This window comes from Lichenostomus cassidix, chromosome 9 (genome assembly GCF_008360975.1).
Source record: "Lichenostomus cassidix isolate B80296 chromosome 9, HeHo_3.0, whole genome shotgun sequence".
Taxonomy (NCBI): Eukaryota; Metazoa; Chordata; class Aves; order Passeriformes; family Meliphagidae; genus Lichenostomus; species Lichenostomus cassidix.
The window spans coordinates 22,334,846-22,357,712 of NC_139490.1; the positions used below are offsets into that span (position 1 = coordinate 22,334,846).

General features: G+C 52.6%; 1 protein-coding gene across 1 annotated transcript; it reads left to right on the top strand.

Annotated features, from left to right (window-relative positions):
- The first annotated feature begins 12,430 nt into the window (after positions 1 to 12,430).
- PTTG1IP (PTTG1 interacting protein) lies at positions 12,431 to 21,370 on the top strand. The gene is made up of 7 exons (XM_085069863.1): positions 12,431 to 12,584; positions 15,257 to 15,309; positions 16,298 to 16,406; positions 18,929 to 19,031; positions 19,143 to 19,208; positions 19,592 to 19,638; positions 20,593 to 21,370. Exons 1-7 carry the CDS (start codon positions 12,506 to 12,508, stop codon positions 20,634 to 20,636), a joined length of 501 nt encoding a protein of 166 aa, XP_084925989.1. The 5' UTR covers positions 12,431 to 12,505; the 3' UTR covers positions 20,637 to 21,370.
- The last annotated feature ends 1,497 nt before the right edge of the window (positions 21,371 to 22,867 follow it).

Genomic DNA, 22,867 nt, shown 5'->3' on the forward strand with positions numbered 1-22,867 from the left:
CCCATCCCTGTCCCCATCCATATCTTCATCCCATCCTTGTCTCCGTCCCCGTCCCTGTCCCCATCCCAGTCCCCATTTCACTCTCTTCCCTGAGCCTTCTCCCCCTCCCCGGCACCTCTGTCTCTCACTTTCAAATAGTTTCACGCATGGCAAAGGTTGCTCTTTCCTCAGGAACAGAACAAACCACTGAAAACAAACAAACAAAAAATGCCAAAACAGATAAAAAGCATTTTTATTTTCTTTCCATGACGCGTCTGCCTGCTTGCTTGGGAGTGACACTATTTCAGGCATGTCTATTATTTATGTTTCGCTATATTTATATTAATTAGAGACGCCATCCATGTACGTAGTTCTCCAACTTCAAAAAAAGCAGGAGAAGGGGACTGACAGCTGGGACTGAACTTTCTTGAGAGAAACAGGAGCAGGTTCCACAGCCATAGCTGTGCACTGAGTGCCCATCCCAGATGACGTTCCTGCTCTATATGGGGGATCTCTCCAGTCCCAGCCCCACTTTCCCTCCCTCCCTCCTGGCTGGGACCCCTCCTGGGTTGGGGCTCCTGGCTGGGATGCTGAGAATGACTGAGTCCCCAGAGCCACTGGGGAGATAAAATCATTTAGGTGGGAAAAGACCTCTAAGATTGAGTCCAACCATTAAGTTTTGATGGTAACACTTGTCATCCGTGCCTGGGAAGGAGGAGCATCCCTTCAAAGAACTAACTGGTCTCTTTTGAAGGGCTGTGTCGAAGCACAGAGGAGTCTCACACTCCAGAGCAGTGGGAAGAGGACCCTGAGCTCCCTGCTCCCATCCATGCCAACCATCTCCCTCAGAAGCTGTAACCTGTGTCAACACTGAGCCGAAGCAGGTGACGTCTCCTCTCCCCCAAGAAGAGTGTCCCCTCCCTGTCCTCATCCTGTCTGGCTTACTTCTCCCTCCTGGGGATGGGGACTGGGTTGGGGACCAGGATGAGGATGGAAAAGTGAGGCCTCAGGGCGCAGTGCAGGGCTGGTGGGATGTGGGGAAAGCCCTGCCACTGTGGGGGAGGCAGGGTGGGAAATTTGTAATAAATGAGTTTTATCATTTGTTATCAACTATTGCAGGGAGGTAACAGTTTGCCAAACATGTGGGTGAGAGGAGGAGGAGGAGGTGGAGGATGAGGATGAAGAGTCTCCTGGCTGAACACTTGTGCTGTCTGTATCCAGAGTGCCAGAGTATGTGGTGCCTGGGCTGGGCAGGATAAGACCTGGCCAGAGCTGGTGAAATTCCTCCTGCAGGGGTCCAGTTGGCACACACAGAGCCCTTTTCCCAAAAGAAAACTTGCACCAGATGACACCTTGCCCAGCTCAGGGCTGATCCCAGCCTGCGTGGGAGCAACTCTCTCAGAATGCATTGTTACCTCCAGCAGTAATTTCCAGCCAGCAGCAATCTCCCAGGGCTTTCCAGATGTCCAGGAGCTCTCACAGGTTTTCCAGCCATTGGAATGACCCTGGAGGAGTGGGGCATGAATATTTTTTCGAGGCAGAGTGGCCAGCTTGATCATGACAAGCTGCTGACCCAGTGAAATGCTGGACTCCTCCGCTCTGCCTTGACTTTGCTAATGCTCTGCCAGGGCTAATGGTGACATTCTCAGCACTCCCAGATGAGAGAGTTTAATTCTTTCCCTGCATCCAAGTAAGTATCCCTTCCAGGGATTAATTAGTAAATTAAAAGGGTGGAAAGACCAAATGATTATGATTAGGCACAAGCCCCGGTGATGATATCTGTTGCAGGTCTGTGTGCTGTGTCCTGACACACTCCCAGTCCCTCAAAGGGCTGAAGCAGCAGATTCACCCCAAATCCATTCCCTTAGTGGGACACTGGGGTCAGCTTAGGGAGGATGAGAGCTACTTAACACTGATACCTGAGTCTGGAAGCCCTGACCACACAACCCACGGTGCATGGAGGGTCCTTCTGTGGGAGGAGAAGCATCTCTTTGCTGGGGTGGCAGTGACCATGGCCCAGGGGTGCTGGCAGGAGCTCCGAAGCCTCTGAGCACTGCCTCTGCACACACAGGAGGAAGAGCCCAGTCTGGAGAAGCAGGAAGGACAAGGTGCCAGAACAGGGATGCTATCCTGGGGATCTGTAATGCCTTGCTGGTCCCTGCTGGTTTGCCAGTACTCTCCCTGGTGTGCTGATGGCTCCCTGGGATGGCCCAGCACCCCCCAAACACCCCACAGCTGTGCCTGCAGGTGCCCCTTGGCACAGCACCCCTGCCAAGCCCTGTGCCTCAAGGCCAGGTCTGCCCAACTTGCTTTCCAAACTAATGCAAGTGATGGGTTAATTAGAGCTGCAGCCCTGTTTTCTATCCCTGTCCAAAAAAGCCATTACATTTTGCCTGGCAAAAATTTGCTCTTCTTAAGCCTGAGTCACTTGTGATTCCTTGTTCTGATGCACAGAGATTTCTTCTTTTTCACTGGTTCCCCCTGGCAGAGCCCAAACCCAGCAGGGATCAGCAGAGAAGGGGCTGAAGTCCCTTCCCTGCCCACCCTGGGCACACATGTTCCCACGGAGATGATTGCTCTGCAAAGGATGGGCACTGATCCAGCCTTATTTTGGGGGCACTCAAAGGGAAAAAGTTGCTTTTTTAGTGTGACAAGGAAAGGAGAGGTTAAAAATGTCTTTTAATCACCTGGGTAGATTTAGGAGATTTTTATCAGCTCTTTTCTTGCTTTAACTCTGGTTAATTTTCTCTTGAAATGTTGGCCCAAGGCAACGCCAAGGCTGGCTGCTGACTCAGTTGAAGCACTGCTTCCCCTCCTGGGCTCTGTGACGTAAGAGAGAAGGAATCCCAAGCAATTATAACTTGATTATTTTCCTGAACGTGTGATTACAAATGGGAACTGCAGAGCAACGAGCACTGCAGTCAAGATAAAATTAAAATGAGCCCAGGCTCCCCTGCTCCCAGCTCTTGCTTCAAAGACAAACAGCTGCTTGGGAAGGCCTTCACAGCCCAGTTATTTCTCAGTGACCGCAGGAAAGGTGATAAAAACCCACATAGAATCAAAAGAAATTTCCAGGATTATTTTTTGTACAGTTCTGCTCAGTACAGTTCTGCTCCCTGGGAGAAGGATGAGCTCATGGGTGGTTGCCAGTGTTATATTAAGTCTCAGTGAGCCTGGAGAGAGGTAGATTAGGTTGGAAATTAGAAAACGCCGCAGGGCTGTGATGTCCCCTGAGAGGGACTCAGCTGGAGAGCCAGGAGATGCCAACCTGGCTGAACTGGTCCCTTCCCAGCTGCCAGCCATGGTGACATGGGTGTCCCTGGGCATTGTGCTGGGGCTCCTGCACCCAGTGAGATGAGCTGGTGGCAGGACAGGACAGTCACTGGCTCCTGCACTACTGTGGATTTTCCCAAGGAACCTGGTGTCACCCCTGCAGGCTTTTTCCAAACCTAGGGGCGATGAGCATCAGAGAGGGAACAAGAACTCAGCTGCTGGCTGCCAGCTGACTCCATCCCTGCCTCTGGGAATAGCCTGCATGGCTCTCCCCCAGAGCATGACTTTAGGCAGGATGACTTTCTGGAGGGTGAAATATCTCTAATTTGGGAAAACATGGGGTTGACAGGGAGCAAGTGAGAGCTGCAGCAGTGCAGTCAGAGGGAACATATGTAGTAGTGCCAGCAGCAGCTCTCCATGGCTGTGTGGCTCTTGCCCAAGCCCAGCTCCAATCGCAGAGCCAGCCTGCTGTCAGGGAAAGATGCTGTGAGTCAGGGATTTAGGGGAAGTGGCATCTTTCTAAGGCTGGAGGAAGACTCCATGCTCAGAACATGGAGCCTTGCAAGCTGCCTCTGAGCCCAGGAGCTCGAGAAACCCAGGAGGGAAGGAGCTGGGAGGCTGAGAGTGGTGTTATGGGGTGAGTCAGAGCACCCATGGGTACTTGAAATTTTGTCCCTGCCCTATTTCCCCTCAAGTGACCTTGAGCCAGTTGAAGGTAATCACAGAATTTTAAAATTGCTGAAGGGTTTGGGTTTGAAGAGACCTTAAAAGTCAACAGTTCCAACACCTCATCCCCACAGGTGGAGACACCTTCCACTAGACCAGCTTGCTCCAAGCCCCATCAAACCTGGCCTTGGACACTTACAGAGAGGGGGCATCCACATCTTCTCCTGGCAACCTGTGCCAGGGCCTCACCATCCTCACAGGGAAGAAAGACTTCCCCAAATTCAATCTAACCCTGCTTTCTGTCTGTGTAAAGCCATTCTGCCTTGTCCTATCACCTAGCCGTGTCCTTGTCAAAAGTCCCTTTCCAGCTCTCTTGGACTCCCTTTAGGTACTGAAAAACCAAACAAGGTCTCACTGGAGCCTTCTCTTCCTCAGACTGAACAATCCTCAGCATTTCCTCAGGGGAGAGGGATTCCATCCCTCCAACCAACTGTGTGGCCTCCTCTGGACTTGAGGGTGACCACAGTGACAATGCACAGTGCAGAACCTGATGGTGTCACAGCATCACCACGTCAGAACCCATTGGCAGAGAGCACCAGGCTCTTTTAGCCTAGTGAAAAAAAAATCCCAAATTTGATAAAATATATGGAAAACCTCCTCTTGTACAGAGGTATTGATGTATCATCTGCAACCTCAAGCATGCAGTGCTGTGGGTGACACCTCATGGGTGCAGCTGGGTGCCTCCATCACAAAGAAGGGCGGTGGGAGGATGAGGGCAGGGGAAGAGCTTGGAGCAGATTTGGGGTGCAGGAATTCAGGCAAAGGCAGAGCCCCAGCTCTGTGCCCTCGGGGCAGGCATGGGAACAGAGGGATCCTGCCTCCTGTCTCCATCTCTGGCTGCTGCTTAGCTCGCAGAGTGTGTGGAGAAGAGCAGGGAAGGGAGTACAGGAGCTGTCAGATGTTGTTAGTGGTGTGACACCTCTTAATAAGGCCCATCTGTCTGGAAGGCAGCAGATCCGGCAGGATTTCTGCAGGCCTGATGGTGAATGCTACTGCCAAGGTTTTACAATCAGCATTAATAAACACGCTGGGGCAGCATTTGGCACCACGAGCTCAAACATCTCAGGGTGAGAGTGAGAAAATCAGGATTGCAACAAAAATCTTCACTGCAGCGCAGAGCTCCTGGGTGACTCGTTGCATCTTTTGGGATGTGTTGATCCAGTTGATCACTCCTGGTGGTGTACCTGGTTCCTGTGCACACCCATGTTACCTGGGAATGTGCACATGGATCCTGCATCCTTAATCAAAAAACTGAACAGGTCCTCCACCAGCCTTTCAACCATGAAGAGCCAACAGACATTTATTTGAATCTCCATCCTTCTTGTCCTGCATTGCTTCACCACAGGCAGCTGCATGGGACAATAACCGTGGCAAGGAAATCCCTGTCTGTGGGAAGAAGGATTGTAGGGAGACTGTAGGGACAAAATCTGCCGTGACAAACCCGTGTGTCACCTCAGGGCAGCACGTGTCATCGGGCAGTGGGCACTCCTGGCGCAGGATGGCACCACACAGAGTCTGCAAGGGAGCAGCTGGGCCTGTAGGTGTGGAATAGCAGCAGAAAAAGCCCATGTGATTTGGGAAATGCCACATTCGAGGATGATGAAAGGGTAGAGCTGAGTCAAGTGGCTATCGATGAATCACAGGGCTGTAGGGAACACGCTGGTGGGTGTTTAAAATGATCTGTAAAGCTTGGTTCAGCTGCGGCAGACATTTGGGCGTGCAGGAACGTGCTCTGCACGTTTCCCAGGATTTTCCCACTGCAGCTGGGGAAACCTTTGCAGGGGAACCAAACGCTGTGGTGTCCATGGGGGTCCCCTGCACTCTGCCACCCCCAAAGCAGGGGGAGAGACCTGCAGATGGGTGCCTTGGGGTGGAGCATGTGGTGCCAGCAGGGCATGCTGGTGTGAGCTGAGCTTTGCCAGGACAGCCCTGCCCAGGGAATGTTTGGTGCCAGGAGCCCAGCCACCCCCAGCTCCTGGACTCTGCAGAGCTCTGAGCACTCCCTTGGATAATTTGACCTCTCTTGAGTGAGAAAAATTAAACTAACTTCATTAGAAACCCAATTATGTTGAGCAGATTGGAGCACCAGGCTGCAGGGGATACAGAATCTCCCCTCTGCCAGGGATAGGGGATCAAATCAAAAGTGCTGCTCCTGTACATCCTCACAGACCTTTGCCCTTCATGTTATTCCCACAGGTGGCCCAGCTTGTGTCCCCACTGAGGCTCCTCTTTCCCAGAGTCAAGGTGCTGGGTTGCAGGTCTGTCCCCAGCCCTGCCCCACTGTCCACGAGGGCTGGCTGGAGCACCCCTCACTGCGAGCGATAAGAATCACTTGAAGTATACACTTCCTTAAATCCCTTGAACTCCTGAATTAAAATACGGATGTGGGATTTAACTTGGAAGGTTTTCGAAGGAGATATTTTTGTTATACATCATCATGCATGTCACGAGCCTCAAATATTTGGAAGGCCTGTATAAATAACTGTGTGATCACCTTTTCTCAGCTGGCTCCTGCCTCTCTATCCCACAGCTGCCACAGAGTGGGGAAACATGCGTGGCACTTGGAAACCTGCAGGTTTGCTCTCGGTTACTTTCATGAGAGTTTTCTTGGGTTTTCATGAGAGGTGCTGTCCCAAGACTTGTTTCATGAGAGGAGAGGAGAGGAGAGGAGAGGAGAGGAGAGGAGAGGAGAGGAGCAGGGCTCATGAGGATGCTGCTTCCCCAAACATCCATCAGAGACCTGCAAACTGTCAGGACAAAATTGTTGACACTGAAACACCATCTGGGACAAAACACATACTGGGAACTACACCATGTGCTGGGCAATAGTCATGTCAATCCCAGAACTCTTGGAATGTGAAATCTTGGAACAATGGATGAGAATTTTCATTATATTTTCAGTGGAGAGAGAGAAAAAATAAACCAGAAGCTGTTTCCCACCTTGACAGCTGAACCAGCCAGGGAGACCTGGGGACATGACTTGGCTTGCCCCACATCTTCCTCCCCATCACCCCAGAGCAGCAGCCAGCAGAGATGTCCCAAGGTCTGCGCCCCAGAAATGCTCAGGGGGGCACCCTGAGTGATTTTATTTCCAAAGCTACATCAATATGTTGCTATTAAAAGACTTTCTGGCCCTACAATGTGAATCCTCAATCGTGGCCTGACAGCTTATCTTGGGTTCAGCTTAAACCCCTCCATGCCAGGCTGCCACTGCCGCAGTCACTGGGAGAAGAGAAACGTTTGCCATATGCTGAGGGATTACTGTATAAAACTGAGATGCTTGGCTGCATGCCAAGGCACAGGGTTTCCAAATAGAGTCTGAATCCTGGACAGAAAAGTTCCAACTAAATATAGACATGACAGCCTCAGAGTTGACTTTTTTTTTTTTTTTTTTTGTTTGAGTTCACTTAAAATAGCGTGTTGGGGGGTTTTTTGTGCCCTGCTGAGGGGGGCAGGGAGAGGCATGTTTACAAACAGTTACAAACCCAAGGACATGGGGGGATGGGAACCTCACCCTTTGTCCTGCCCACCCTTGGATGGTCCCGAGGGTTGGAGTAGATGTGGGTGCAGAGCACCCAGGCTGTCTCCTGCCCTTGGGGAAGAACCAGGCGAGGTGTCCTCTTCCTCACACCCCGCCCAGAAAGGTCTATCAGCCTCAAAATCATTGCAGAGAGCCAAAAAATGATGACATGGGAGAAGACAAGTGGGTGACACCTGTGGAAACTCACTCCCACATAGCTCAGCAAGGAGAAGCCTTGCTGGGTGGTTTCAGAAGAGCCAGTCCTGCTGCTGGGAGTCAGGAGTGATGGGAAGCTGAGAAAACACTCGGCAAGGAGATGGTGCTTTCACTTGGAAAAGGCGGTGTGGATTTTCTGCTCACACCTTTTGGAGATGTGGGCTTGATTACTCAGCCATAGAACTATTGGCAAATGCAGCGACAAAATCAAAGCCCAGCATCAGGACGGAGCAAGGGGCTTGGATCTCAGCGGCTTTGGGATGCAGCAGCTCTGGGTGCAGCAGGTGAAATAGTTTTGCAAAAGTGCATAGAAAAAGCAACAAAGCCTAAATATCTGGGGTGGGGAAGCAGGTGTTGGATGTGCTCCTCACACCCGGCATGGAGCGTTGGGGAGAAGCGTTGGAGGGGAAGTGGAGAGAACTCATCCTCATGAGCCGGCCTCGTGCGCTTGAGGCAGCAGGATGCTGGGAGCTCTTTAAAGGGTTGGGGGAGAAAACTCCCAGAAAGCTGTAAGTCATTGGTTGTCTAACGTCATATACATATATATATATAATATGGTATGAGAAAAGATTGTTAATAGGCTTGATGACAGAGAGGAGGTGAAACAAGCCCCTACGTGCATGTTGTTGGCTTGCACAGTATCCACAAAGGGCTGCCCAATACCTTTGCATTCCAAGAAGAAATTTATTTAAAGTTCCACAGCTCCTAGGACAGCTGATAGGGATAAAAATTAAGCAGATGTCTGAGACAGGCCTTAAATGAGGATGGCGTTACAAAACATAGGATGTCTGAGTATTGAATCATCAGTTGTCCGACAGGGAAAAAAAAATTTAAAGTGATATAAAAAGGCAGGAAAGTGGCTGAGGGGTGATCCCACTCCAGTGGAAGAGCTGTCAGGAGGAAAAAGTCTGGCTCTGTAAAATTCCTGTTCCTAAACAATGGCATTGGGAAGGTCAGTGACATGGGGGAGGTAGGGCTAATAATAACAAATACTGTTAGAGTTATACCTTACATAGAGAAAACTGCACTGGAACTGGCTTTCCAAGAGCCCAGCAAAAAGCTTTTGTTTAATTTATGGGGCTCAGGCTATTTTTAGCTGGCAGATCCTTGGGGTTTTATCTGGGATCGCTGCTCTGAGCCAGCAGCTGGAACATTTTAATTGTATGCTCTGGATTTGGGGTGAGGTTTTTTTTCTGAAGGGAGAAAGAGGAAAGCAGGTGCTGGGGTCTGACCTTGCTGGTCTCCCGATATCCTTGGCAGCACCTTCTGGAGTGGGGAAAGCAAATGGGTCTTGGAGCAGCTCTCTGTCTCCTGGGAGGCTTTTTGGGGTGGTGCTGGGGGGTCACAGGGTGAACCCCCATCGTCCAGTCCAGCCAGGATTCTGCATTCATCCCCAGCCCTGCCAAAGGCCAGCAGCCAGCAGGCGAGAGTGTGGCGGGGGGACACCGTGTCTCCCCATCCTCTGGTTGCTATGGAGGTTTAAAAATAGCCTGGGCGGTCCCACAAGGAGAGAGCATCCCCTTCTTCCAGGAAAGCCAGCAGCGCTCCAGGCCTGCGTGCTCAGTGCTTTATTTGTCAGGAAAGCCCTTTGGTATCTGCCTGGAGCAAGGATGTGAGAGGAGCCATCTGCTCGGGGACAGGAGGTGTTTATGCCAGCCTGGGCAGAGATGAGCTCTGCAGAGCCTTGTCCCAGCTCCCATCGTGCTGCTGGCACCTTTGCCCTGCTCAGAGCTTGGCCCCAGTGATGAAGGCAGACGTCTCTGTTTATGAAACCACCAGCTCTGGGAGCTCCCATGGCAGCTCAGAAATCCATCCTGGCTGGTGGCTGATGAGAGCTGGCACAGTGGGGTGACAGCGGGGACTACCACGTGCTGGGGGGCAGGGGTCTGGGGGGTGTCCCTGCCATGCAGGGCACTGGCAATGCTGGCAGTCTCTCCAGAGCTGTGCCCCAGTGCTGAGCACAGTGCAGCTACAGGGCCCTGGGTGGGCAGGGGGCTGGAGGGGCTGCTGGACTGGAGCTGATGGCAGAACCACCAACCTTGTCCCCCAGTGTGGGGACACCATAGCACAAGAGGGTATTTTGGGGTATCCTGTTCCACTATCTACACTCAGGGCTGCAGGTAGACTCCTCTCCCTGGGCTAATGCAAAGGTGTTGGTGAGTTGATGAGACAGAAGGGAAGCAATTAAAAGCAAAGCAAGACACCTAGGCCTTGCACATGATCCCAGAAGAGCCTAAGGGAGAGGACCCCCATCTGCCTGCACTGACCCAAGAGGATGTGGGCTTGGGATTAAAGGGAAAACTTTGAAGAAGTGCAAAAAAGTGCAACTTTTCAACCTTACTTTCCCTTCCCCCCCCCTTTACTTTTCATCTCCCTACAGAGTAAGTCTTTTTCATTTCAATGACACAAACAACCCCAGGTTTTGGGCTGAAACATCAGCAATCACCTCCTTCCATTGCTGGCCGGCATGGCAAGCTAATTTTAACCTCCCAAGCTCCCTCCCATCTCCTGGAGATTGTCCTGTTGCAGCCAGGGAGTGCTAGAAAATAGTGCATCGCCCACTCATCCAGCCTCCTTCAAGGGAAATATTTATATGATGCCAAAGAGAGGGTTTCCATGGCAGTGATGACTCTAGCACCGTCTCCTTGGAAACCACTTGAGGCCATCTTGAAGGGTTTGAAAATCCCCTTCAGAGACAAATAAGGAGAAGGAGAGGAAAGGCCACCGGGATTAGAGTGGTGTTCCCCGCCTTGCCTGTCAGCTCCTTGCCTGCTCGCACTGCCTGGGATGCATTGTAGTCCAGGTGTTGCTTCATGGATAGACCCAGGACAAAGGAATGAGGTGCTTTGCAGACAGAATTGGTTTGGTTGATGCCTCCTCCTGCTTCCCAAACCATCCAGCAGTGACTCCACTGTCAGGGCACTGCTCAGCCCCAGAGGGGGCTTCAGGAGACTCCCCTGTGTCAGCTAATGCCAGGGTGATTATCAGTGCCTGCCCGGCTTCAAGCACCAGCTGCTTTTGGAGCAGAAAATGCATAAGTTCCATGTCTTTGACAGCCCAAGTCCCCATCACACGTGAAGAGCCCTGTGTTTCTCCTGAGGAGCTGCCAAAACTTGAACCACAGGCAAGAGACGGCTGCTGGCATCACAGCGCTCGCCTGTGGTGGTGAAAGGAACTCACCTCTGTGTCACACACATCCCACGGCTCAGCCCCCTCATCCCATGGCTCAGCCCCCTCATCCCGTGGTTCAGCTCCCACATCCCGTGGTTCGGCCGACAGAGCGCCTTTGGCCACTTACACTCCCAGCCTGCAGGAGCTCTGTCACCAGCAGCCAGTCCATCTGTCTCTCAAGCACACCAAGAACACGGCAGGGAGAGCAAAGCTTTCTGAGCAGATGGATGATGAACTCCACGATGCGGCTGGCAGTGGCAGGGGTGGCCAGTGTTGCTGCTTGTTCAAGCTATGGGATCGCTTTCTATGGGGTTTTGCTGAAAAATATTAGTTATCTTCTTCATTTTGTTTAGGACAATCCCAAATATTTTCTCCTTTCTCCCTGAGCTGCCTCCATGCTGAGAATTCAATGATTCTTCAAGCCAGAGCTCTTCCCCTGGCACCCTCACTTTGCTCTGCAGAATTGCCTTGCACCCCGTTCCTATAGGTACCTTCACACCACCCCACAACCCCCGCCTGCCCTCCTCCCACAAGCAACCCAGCCAGCTTTCCCACAGAGAAAGACCTGTGCAGTGCTTGGTCCCTCCAAGGGACCACAAAGTTGTGTCTGGCCACAGTGCCAGTACTGGGTCTGGCTTTGCCTAGGAGGGAGCTCCTAGCACAGTGTGTGTCACAAAATTCATGCCTGACCGATGCTGACCAAGGTTGGGATGCAAAGCATGGAATTACAAGTGTAAATTTTTATTCATGGGCATGAGATGTCCCAGCCAAATCAGGGCACCCAGATGTGGTTTTAGATGAGGTTCTTACATCCATCAAGCACTCAGGTACAACATGACTGAGCACTGACACACCAACAGATCTCCAATCACAGGAACACTTGGCAAAGCTGCTCTCTTTCTGCTTGTTTATCGATCCAGGTGTCCTTGAGTCCCTCTGGCTGCAGTGACTGACCTGTGACACCAGATGATGTTGGGAGAGTCTCAGAGCCTGGGATGCTGTGGTACCTTGGTCATCCTAGGGATAAAACTGTTCTTTATCCCTCAGGGACTGCTCTGAGCCTCCCAAAAGCAAAGTCCTTCTCTCCAGGGCCGGGCTGTCCTTTTGTTTGCTTTACTTCAGCACGAACAATACCAAAGTCTGCAATAAAACTCCACTACCTCATCATATCGCTGCGTGTCACGAGAACTAACATGTATTTTACCATTAACGTGCTTCCGTGCTGATGAACCGCTGCGGGAAGGGATGCGGGACCCTTTGGGGTCGGTTTGCGCCGGGGCAGGCGGTGGTTCTCGCCTGGAGATTAAGCCGGGGAGATGTGGAAAAGCTGGTTCTCTCCCAGTCCTCCTGCTGCTGCTCCAGCGGGGGTCTGGCCCCCTCCTGCGGGCGGCGCCGGGACAGCGGGGTCTCCCCGCCCGGTGCGCTCCGGCAACCCCGGGGGTCTCTCCGCCCGGGACAGCTCCGCCACCCGCCGCCCCCAGCCCTCGCTCCCCACCGGCGGGTCCGTACCGGCAACCCCGCTGCCCCGCTGCTCCGAGGGGCCGCCCCCGGCCCGCCCCCGGCCGGCCCTACATAGCGGCGGTGTCCGCCCCGCCCGGCCCGGCCCGGCCCCGCTCCGCCATGGCCCCGGCGCTCCGGCTCTGTGCCCTAGCCCTGGCCCTGCTGGCCGCCGCCGCCGCCGCGCAGGACGTGGCGGGAGGTAAGCGGTGACCCCGTCGTGGGGCTGGGGGGATCCAGGCTGCCGGCGCTCCTCGCACAGCGCCCCGAAATCACGGCCGGGCAGTTGCTTTGGAGCCCGCTTTTGCGGGATGCCCGGTGCGAGAAGCAGGCGGGCACCCCATGGGCTGCGTGCGGGCACCCGGTGGGTGCGGGTGACCTCCGAACCCACTGACCTCCGCTGTGGCCACTCAGAATGGGGCCGGGCAGCGAGAGATGGGAGGGAAGGCCCTGTCCTCGCTGGCAGTCATGCACGGTGGGATCCGGTGCAGCGCGGTGTGTCCCTTCGAGTTCTGGAAAGTCGAGTGGGTGCTGGAAGTGGAGCTTTGCTCGCCGCTTTTCCAGCTTCCATTGCAGTGGAACTTGCATGCGCCGAGGAGTTGTGGTTGCCCCATCCCTGGAAGTGTTCAAGGCCGGGTTGGATGGGGCTTGGAGCAACCTGGTTTAGTGGGAGGTGTTCCTGCCCAGGGCAGGGGGTGGAACAAGATGGGCTTAAAGCCCTTCCTACTCAAACCATTCAATGATTCCGTGATTTAGTGATGATAACGGCTCAGGTGAGAGAGCTGGTTACCTGCCCTGACCAGAAGGCACTCACTGGGCAGTCAGGCCCCTGCTGATGGCCCTTTGGAGGAGATTTTCCTTCAGGACAGAGGAAACTGGCTGGGCAGCCTCAGACCAGGAAGAAGGTTGGTGCTGTCAGGTACGGGTGGGTGTGGAGCAGTGGGTGTCCAGCTGCTGCTCCTTGATGGGTGGGGGATGGAGCATAGCTCCCTCAGTGCTGCACCAGATGGAGAAGAAGCTGTAGGAAAGGGTGCGAACAACTGCTTTCAGAGTGTTCTAAGAAGTCTCTGTGCTCTTCCAAGCAATGAACTGTTCTCCATGTGATGATGCCTGTGTGGTGGCTTCAGCAGGGAGGAGACTGAGGGTCAGCATATTTTGCTCTTTCTTCCCCAAGCTGTTCCCTTCACTCCTCTCGTAGCCAGCTGTCAAAAGCATTATCCAGGAGGCTTCTAGCACAGCAAGAACTGCTGTCCCATCTCTGTCCCTGAGGAGTGCAGTGCTACCTCTGCCATCCAGATGCCTCTGCCATCCTGAGCTGTCTGCTCCCCTGAGATGGGGCATTTGGACAAACCCAATCCTGAAGGACTGCAGTGTCCTGCAAGCAGCCCATTCCCAAACAGCTTTAAGTGCGTGGCTTTGACTTAATGATTTGGAGGATGATCCCCCGCTGGGAGTGCCAGGAGAGGGGATACCCCATGGGAAAGCAGAGCTGAGTTAAAACCACAGGTTCTGCTTTTGCCCACCACTGGCCTCCCATAGTGTGGGAGGGTATTTTGTGATTCCTGGTAAGGAAACAGTCCCAGGGCAGCACAGGCGCTGTTGTGCTTTTCCGGCCTCAGTTGAAGAAATGGAGAAGATGCAGCTTCACAGAGTGTTTAAAATCTGCAATCTCAGCCTCTTTGGGTGTGTAAACACCCTTATCTGAGCTATGTTAATCAATTGCCCAGTTGTTTGGAGGGCTGCACAGAGCATGTGACTGCTGACAGTGGGTCATAGCTGAGGGTTCCTGCCAGCTGGAGGGAGAAAATACAGCTTTGCTGATTGTGAGGGTGGAAAACAAGCACCTCTGGGACTGATTTTTTCCTGATTACGACACTGCAAAGCAGTGATCCTTCATCCAGCAGTAAGTGAGTGGTCAGAAAAATTGGTTTGAGTTTTGCTTGTTTTTTTAAACCACTGTCAAACAGGCTGGTGCTTAGACTCTTAAGCAGAGGTGAGTTTTAAATGGCTCATTCTTGAAGGCTTGGCAAACCACCCTTCCTGAGGATCTGGGGAAGCACACCAATGAATTGCAGGTGAATATCCTGTAAGAAGACTTTCTCCAAGAGCACTGCTGTGAGCTGTAGGTGCGCCCAGAAGGGGGATTGGACTGGGCCAGCTTGTCCTGTGATCAGGACCTTAACTGTTCCCCTGCCCAGCTGGGTGCATCCCCTGGGGATGCCATCATCCATAGTGGCACTGGCTCTGAGAGCCACCTCTGTCTGTAGAATTGGGGGCTTCCTCTGCCAAATGGGGGTGGAAAAAGGTTTTGAACATGGACACAGATTTTGGCTGTGGTGCTGTTTCCACCACCTGGACTGAGTCCTGCTGAAGGAAGATTTGGATGAATTGGCTGGGTTAGGGTACGATCCTCATGTGCAGCAGGAGGGCACCTGCAGGGTCTGTAGCTCTGTGTGTGTCCCTGTGTGCTCCTCTGCTTCTCCTGGTAGTAACTTCTCTGTCTGGGGCTTGTTTGCTTGAGCTGCTCCATCATCTGGTGCTGCAGGACTGTACCACCTGCTCAGTGCTTGCCCTCATCCTCATACGGTCCCTCCAGGCTGACCCCAGCTGTGTCCCCTGGCTGTCCTACTGCCACAGCAGATGCTCAGGCTTTTAGGGAAATGAAACCCAGGAGAGGAACTCACAGCTCAGGGCTTTGGCAGCAGAGCAAGCAGATGAACTTCCATTTGCATTTGAGCCTCCCACTGTGACATGGAGCCCATGCTGAAGCCCATGCATTGCTGCTGGTCCAGTGGTGGGTGAAGCAGTGGGTAGGAGCTGGCTTGGAGGAGCCCAAAGTTTTAAACCACTGAAGCTCTTTTTTCCTTCCTGCAGGTTGTAACCAGTATACGAACAAGAGCTGTGAAGAGTGCCTGAAAAATGTCACTGTGAGTAGCAGCAGAAAGACTCCCAACCTCTCCCAATGCCTGAAAACATAGTGCTGTTGCAGAGCGGTTTCCCTCCTGGAAGGGTGGTTGGTCCTCTGCTCTTATCCCAGGCATGCTGCAAATTCCACCCGCCTGTGATGGTGAGAGGGCAATTCCTCTCTGCTACTCTGGAAGGACACTGCTAGGAACTGCTTGGGTTTTGTTGTGTACTTTTTGATTAGAGTAATGGAATTGCTGGGCTGCTTCCTCACAGATGGAGGGCATGCATGGAGAAGGGGCTGAGTGGGCTGGACTGGCTGACCAAGATGCCCCTCCACCAGTCTGTATGTGCCATGGCACTGGGTGGATCCAGGATGTATACTGGTGTCCTGCCAGTCTCTGCTGCCTTATCTTGGATATCAGCAAACTTGAACTTGAGTCGGATCTCACTGATGTAGCCAGAACCAGTTTGACCAAACCCTACTGAATGCTGGGGTTGGGGGTTGGAGCCACCAGGAAAGAAGCATGCAAAACCCGACATAGTCTGGTAGTGGCTGGGCACCCACACACCTCTCCTGCTCATCAGCTTTGTGTGTGTGGAGTGCTTTGTCTCAAAGGTGTTCTTATCCCAAAAATAAACATAAAGCATTTGGTTATTAATTGTGCAAGCCATGGTGGGGTTCTTGAGGCTGTCCTATGCAGGCCAGTAGTTGACTCAACGATCCTTGTAAGTCCCTTCCAGCTCAGGATAATCTACAATTCTAAGCCAGGAGAAGGATTCGCAGCATCTTTACTTGCTCTAGAACCCTGCACTCCCCTCGCCTGCCTCTCCTGGTGTGCTCTGTGCTGACACAGCTCTTTTTCCTGAGCATCCTGGTGCTGCAGGGTGGTATCTGGTTCTTGTGAGCCGGCAGCAGTGGCCCTGTGCTGCAGCTGCCGAAGCAAAGTGTTGCTCGCTGGCAGCACAGCCCTGCACCAGTGACACTGCTGCCTGGTTCCTGTATTCCAGTGCCTGTGGTGTGCCAGCAGCGGGAGGTGCATGGAATACCCTGTCCGAAGAATCCTTCCCCCGGCCGACCTGTGTGAGCTCCGCTCTGCGCGCTGGGGAGTCTGCTGGGGTAAGTGCCAGCCTGGGGTGGTGACTGTGTGAGTGGTGGGAGGTTCCCCTGCCTCCCCATCTCTCTGCTGGTGTAGCAATGACAGGCTGAAGTCAGTCAAGGTTCTGCAAACTTCCTGAAGCGTGGGTGGGGAAGCGGAGTATGAGCAGTTCCCTGCCTTCTGGCAAGTAGGACCCGTGAGGATTTAGCTACTCCAAAATACATCCCTTATGCTGTGGTGTGATGGAGGCTCCAGACATGGCTAGCGCCTGGGAACAGGAGAGAAAGGTGCTCTGTGGGCCTGTGCAGCCCTTCCTTGGTGTCTGAATCCCAGAAGCTCTCTCCTCTGCCGCTGGCACATTGCTCCATGTGCCTCTTCTGGCTCTTCATGTGGCTGCTGGCTCAGGTGGGCTGCTGGAAGTGTGGTGACTTCTCTTGGGAACCTGTGTGTACCATAGTCTTGCTCAGCTCTTACTCCCCTGAGAAAAAATCCTATTCCAAAACTACCCCTGCACATGCAGGTCTCCTCTGGGAGCTTTTTCTGATGGGCAGCTGGCTCTTGGCTGCCTCTCCTTCCTGCTGCTGCTGTTTTCTGAAGGATTTCTGGAGAGACTGGTGCCTTGTTTAGATCAAGCTTAGTGTATGTTCATACTCAGAGACAGGACCCAGCTTTTAGGGGTTGCAGCAGGAAAGAAGCAAGCTGGGACTTGATGATGAGGAGCCTGGAGCTGAATTGTCATTGCCTGTCATCTGTTGTGCTTGAGGCTGGGCTCTCTTTTCTGCCCACAAGAGTTCAAACTGCTCCTGTGCTTGTGGAGGAAGAATCTCCTCTTTGTGCGCCCTGTGGTATGCTTTTCTGAAACTTCTGTAAGACCTTGAAATACTAGTTTTGATGTGAGTAGCTTCACAAAAGGTTTCATTATAGGAGAACACATTCCTTAGCTCGCAAAACTTGCTTTAGAGGAGATTAGTCCTGTGGGAGATTAGCTCTTACATGAGCCTGCATTTTTGGTATGTGTGACTTAGCCTTTATCATCAGCTGGAGGAGTGCCTGGCACTCTGCCACAGACCTGTCTGTGTGGGAAGAGGGGAGCTGAACCCCAGGCTCACCCTGAAATCCAGGATTTCAGAAGCACTGATGCTGCTGAAGGCTTTGAATACAAGTTCAGCAGTGGAGTTAGCTCAACCTGGAGTACCTAAAAGAGGATCTATTTAGAATAGATAAAAGGAAGAGTTTTTTATAATGAGGGTGATGAGGCACTGGACAGGCTTCCCAGTGAGATGGTGAATGCTCCATCCCTGGAAACATTCAAGGTCAGGTTGAATAGGACTGTGAGCAGCCTGGTCTAGTGGAAGATGTCCCTGGCTGTGGAAGTAGATGACCTTCAGAAGTGCTCTGAGTGGGTTCAGGTGCACTCGGATTTCACTAACCTGGCTGTTGTGTGCAAAGTGGCTCCTAAACAAATATTTCCACAGGCTTAAGTTTATGAGCAGTCTGAATCATACTTGGAAGAAACTCCTCTTTGTTGTCGACTGAAATCCTTGGCATCTAGATGTATCAGTTTTGGCTGATGTCTCTACTGCCATTACTGCAGGAGCTGAGTAGGACGAGCAGGGACCAGGTCTGCTGCTTCACCACCATGTTCCAGCAGGTTTTGTTCTGTGTGTGGGCAAGCAGATCTCCCCAGCCCTGGGAAGACATGGCAGTCAGGTGCAGGAAGCAGCACTGATAAATCCCAACAGATCTTATTTCAATTTATCTCTTGCCCAAGGACTTCAGACACCTATAAGTGCTCATCTCATCGTGGGTGACTTCTGAGGCTGGCTCCTATGGGCAGTAATTCCTCCCTGTCAGAGGTTGTTCCTTAGCCCTGAAGCCTTCAGTTGCTGGTTTGTTTGGTTTTTTTTCCCATGGATGGTTACTTTTCACCTGGATTAGTGATTAAGACAGATTTGCTCCTGTTTCTGCCAGAGGAGTTTGACCTGCGTGTGTTTGTCCTTGCCTTTCTTCATGGCCAGTAACTGAGCACTCCTGTTAGCAGCTACACGTACTCAGCTGGTGTGTGTTTGTGGGTACCAACACTTGGTATGTCTACAGCTGACAATGTCCATTTGCTTTCCCAGGTGGTTACGCATCTCCAGCCCAGTGACTGAAGCTGTTGGTGACAGTAGTTTTATGTTCGTAAATAGGACAAGAGGAAATTGCTTTAGGACAAGAGGAAATGTCCTCAAGTTGCACCAGGGGAGCTTTAGGTTGGATATTAGGAAAAAAATTCTTCACTCAGAGGGTGATCAGACAGTGGAATAGGCTGCCCAGGGTAGTGGTGGAGTCACCATTTCTGAAAGCATCCAAAAAACATGTAGCTGTTGCAATTCAAGTCATGGTTTACTGGAGGACCTGGCACAGTGTTGGGGGAACAGTTGGACTTGACGATCTTAGAGTGCTTTCCCAACCTTAATGATTCTGTGATCCTATGATCCTATATTGTAACTCCAGGCAGCTGTGTCTGAGTGTGCTAAATGTGTTTTGTCAAATCCTTTAGTGAACTTTGAAGCCCTCATCATTGCGATGTCCGTGGTGGGAGGAGCGCTCCTGATCATGTTGGCGGTGTGCTGCTGCTGCTGTTGTAAGAAAAAGAGCAAAAAGCAAGTATCTGGGGGGGGGGGTCCCCTGATTGTGTGAAGCAGCTCAGATGCAGCCATGTGCTGCTGCAGAATTGACTGCTGAGTGCTCTAAGGGGCTTTTCTGTCTGCCAGGCCAGACAAGGATGACGAGAGAGCAGCCAGGGAGCGGGAGAAGAGGCGGGTGCGGCAGGAGGAGAGGTGAGTTTGTACCACAGGCCCTCAGGCTACAGAGTGATTTGGCTCCTGTGTGTGCTGTCAAACATGATGCCAGGAGGCACGTGGGGCTCAACACATGCAGTGAGTGGCTGCTTCAGCCCTAGCTCACACAGAGGCCTCATGAGGAGCGTCCTGGTGGGGTGACTAGTGGATGCAGCATCACAAGTATTGTGTATGCGACTCCCCAAGGGCTGCTGATGTGTGTGGGCTCTGGTGGTCCCCAGTGCCTCCAGGAGGTGGGAGGCTGAGCAAACTTGCCAGCCTGGAGCTCCCTTGGTTGGGAATAAGCAAGGATCTGTGGCTCTTCTTGTTTGGTTTTGTATCACCAGTTAATGACTCATGGCTTTTCTGTTTGCTTCTTGCAGGAGAGCAGAGATGAAATCACGGCATGATGAAATCCGAAGAAAATATGGTACAGTGTTGACATGAGTGATTCAAACTAAGCTTTAGATGAAGCAGCCTCAGTAGCTCTGCTCCTTGCCATGGTTACAGCTGTAGATGAGACCTGGCCAACAGGGAAAAAATGGTCCCTGCTTCTCTTGGCCCTGTGAATTGCTCTCTGAGAGCAAGTGTAGAGATGCTGGGGTCATGGTGTGTGAGCCCACACAATGGCTATTCCTCCTGGGCAGAGAAGAGGCAGTGTATAATGTTCCCCAGAACCTGTGCCCTCCAAGCTTGCCATGTGGGAGAAGCTGATGGAGCTTGACTGGAGGGGAGAAACAGCAGCTGGCAGACAGCACCATCATAATGCTGTGGGGAAGAAAGGCAGAGGTGTGTCTAAAGGAGCTCTTGGTGGGGGAAGCACCTGCCTGGGAAAGAGCTGTGCTCTGGGGCTGTCTTGCTGCAGCCTGACCCCAGAGTTTGCAATCTTGTCCTTTCTGGCTGTTCTTTAAAAGTGCTGGGCTGAGAAAGCAGCAAACAGCATGGTACATAGCTCATTCCTAGCCCAAAACAAAGGCTATACCCTGCCTTGCTGTCTCCCAGTCTCGGTGCAGGAGCAGGGAAGCAAGTCTAAGAACAGTTTTAAATTAATTTGGGTCTGGACTCTCTGCTTGGAAGTCCAGTCTGACAGAAGGGGTGTGCAGAGGGAGGGCTCTGGCTGCTTTACCTGGACTGTGCATGGACTGCCAGGAGAGGAGTTTGCCATCAGGTCAAGCTTCTCATCAGGTGTTTCCTCTTGTGCAGAAGGGGAGAGTAAAACAGTGTTGATGGGGGAACAGCTCAAGTAAGAGCAGGTCTTTTGGGAGGACTGCAGCCAGGAGACTGGAAGGTGCTCAACTGACAGAGTTGTTTCCAAAGACTGGTTTTCTTGCTGGCTGTGACCAGTGTGGGAGCTGCTGTGTGAACAAACTCTCCTCTCTTCTAGGCCTGTTCAAGGAAGAGAACCCTTACGCAAAATTTGAGAATTAGCATCTCCGGACTCACCCACCCTGGTGAACAGTGCCTTCTGCAGAGCCAAAAATCGCCAGGCTTCCCCCACCACCATGGTGCCACTTAAGCTGCCACAGAAGATGAGCCAAGTGCTTGGTGACACCATTGTCCCCACTCCACATGCTTGGTTTGGCCAGAGCTTTGCTCTTGCCCTGCTGGTGCAAGAAACCATGCTGGCAATACTGGAGGATGGCACATTTCTTCTCACTCACCCCTGGGGTGGTTGTGGTGTCCAAAGCAATGCACATGAAGTCCTTGTCCCAGCCAAGGGCGACAGCAATGTCACACATCTCCCTTGCTCCTGCCTCACCAAGAGCACTTCATGCACACAGAGCAAGAGTCTTCTGCCCTGCCCCTTCTACCCCCCCACCTTTTTTTTTTTTTCTTTTAGTATATGCAAAAGCCAGCAAGAGTTTCCTGACATGTGGGTCAGCAGGAAGCTTTGGCTGTCACTCCATTGCTTGCACTTATCCCAGCACATTAGCAGTCCTCTCAAAGAGCACAAGTTTCTGGTGATCTGGTGCTTCCAGGAGGAAGGTCTTATGTGTACCTTCTCACTTGCAACTAATCTGAGGAAATCCCTCAACTCTCCTACCTCTTCTGTGCCTTTCTAGAAAGGTGGTCTTGAGTTCAATGGCCACAGCTGTTAGCAATACTGTAAGTTTCAAATGCATTTACAATATGCTGACTGTATATTAAACTGATTGAATTACTGTCCTGCTCTGAAAGAGTTTAATTGTGCTTCCATAGCAGGCACAGGTTGGTGGTGGTGGCTGATGGAGTTGTCACTGTTACAGGCCTCTGACTCATCAGGGGGTAGCTGGAAGCAAGGCTGCTTCAGGCTCTTGCTGGGCTTGAAAGGAGGAATCTGTTCTCAGAGATGTTCAGGTGTTAGGAAGAGCTTGGGATGGAAATCAGGCTGCTCTAAGGAAGGAGCTGGGTGTTCTGACAAGAGCTTGGCCTGTTGTCCCCTGGCACCTCTAGGAGAACCTTTGTGTCCATGGGGTGACCTGGGGACTCAGACTGCAGCCCGAGCTGTGTGGGGAGCTGGAGTGGGGAAGGAGGATGGAGCTGACTGCTCCAGCATGGTCCAGTGCGTGCCCAGAACTGACCAAGCAGCACCTGCAGCCCTGTGTGCAGCCTGTGCACAGTCTGGGAGAGTCTGGGCTCAGAAAAGCTGCCTGTGGCCTCCTGCCAGGCAGGGGGACTCCCTGGGCGGCTGGAGCGCTGCTGGGGCTTGGATAAAATGCCCCCTCTGCATGGCCAGGCTTGTGGAGCTCAGCACAAGCTGCTCCAGCTGAACTTGAAGAGCTGAAGCAGCCGGGAGCCCTCGCTGCTGCTGCTGCTGCTGCCTGGGCTGTGATGGCTGCCAGGCCCTGGCTGCTGCCATGATGCTCTGAGGGGCAGGACTTGCAGGTGGCTTTTGATCCAGACTGTCTGTGGCTGCTGCCAGAAGAAACTGGGTGGTAGGAACAAAGGGGCTGACTCTGCCAAGCTCTCGTGGGGGCTGCTCTGCCAGCTTCTGTCCAAGGCAGTTGGACTGTCCTGGCAGGGGCTGTGTTCTGGTGCTGCCTGGTAGGAGCTGAGGGCAGTGCTGACAGCAGCATGCCTGGGAGTGCATAGCCTGGAGATCATGGTTCACAGAGATCCCCGTTTGGTTTGAGTCTCTTTGTGCATGGGAGATAAACTGTGGAGCCCTGGCAAGAGAAGGGAAAGTGCTGATAAGGGTCCTGGTTGTGCCCTGGGCTTTCCTGGGTGCGCTGGCCCAAAGGGCCCGTTATGGCTTCTGCTCTGCGTCAGGCAGCAAGCCCCGAAGCCACACTGAAGTGGGCGAGCTGCTGCGACCACCACGCACGGGCCGGGAGCAGCAGTGAAGCTCTCAGGTGAAGGCACGGAGTTCCTCCAGGGACAGAGGCTGGCAGGAGACAAGGCGATAATGAAGAAATGCAGTCTCACGGGATCAGAATCCAGTGGTTTTTTGGGAGGAGCAGCAGGGTGGTGAAGGCAGGTGGAATCAGGGAGGGACGCAGGGGACAGATACAGTCAGGGTTTGGAGCTCGAGAGCCCAGAATGTGACGGCGCAAGGGGTTAAGAGGGGCTGCAGCATGGCAGGGGTTTAGAAAGGACGAACAACAGGAGCACGAGAGGTACAGGATTGACAGGGACACCAGGGAATGGGGATGTGAGGAGAGAAAGTACAAAATTTGAAA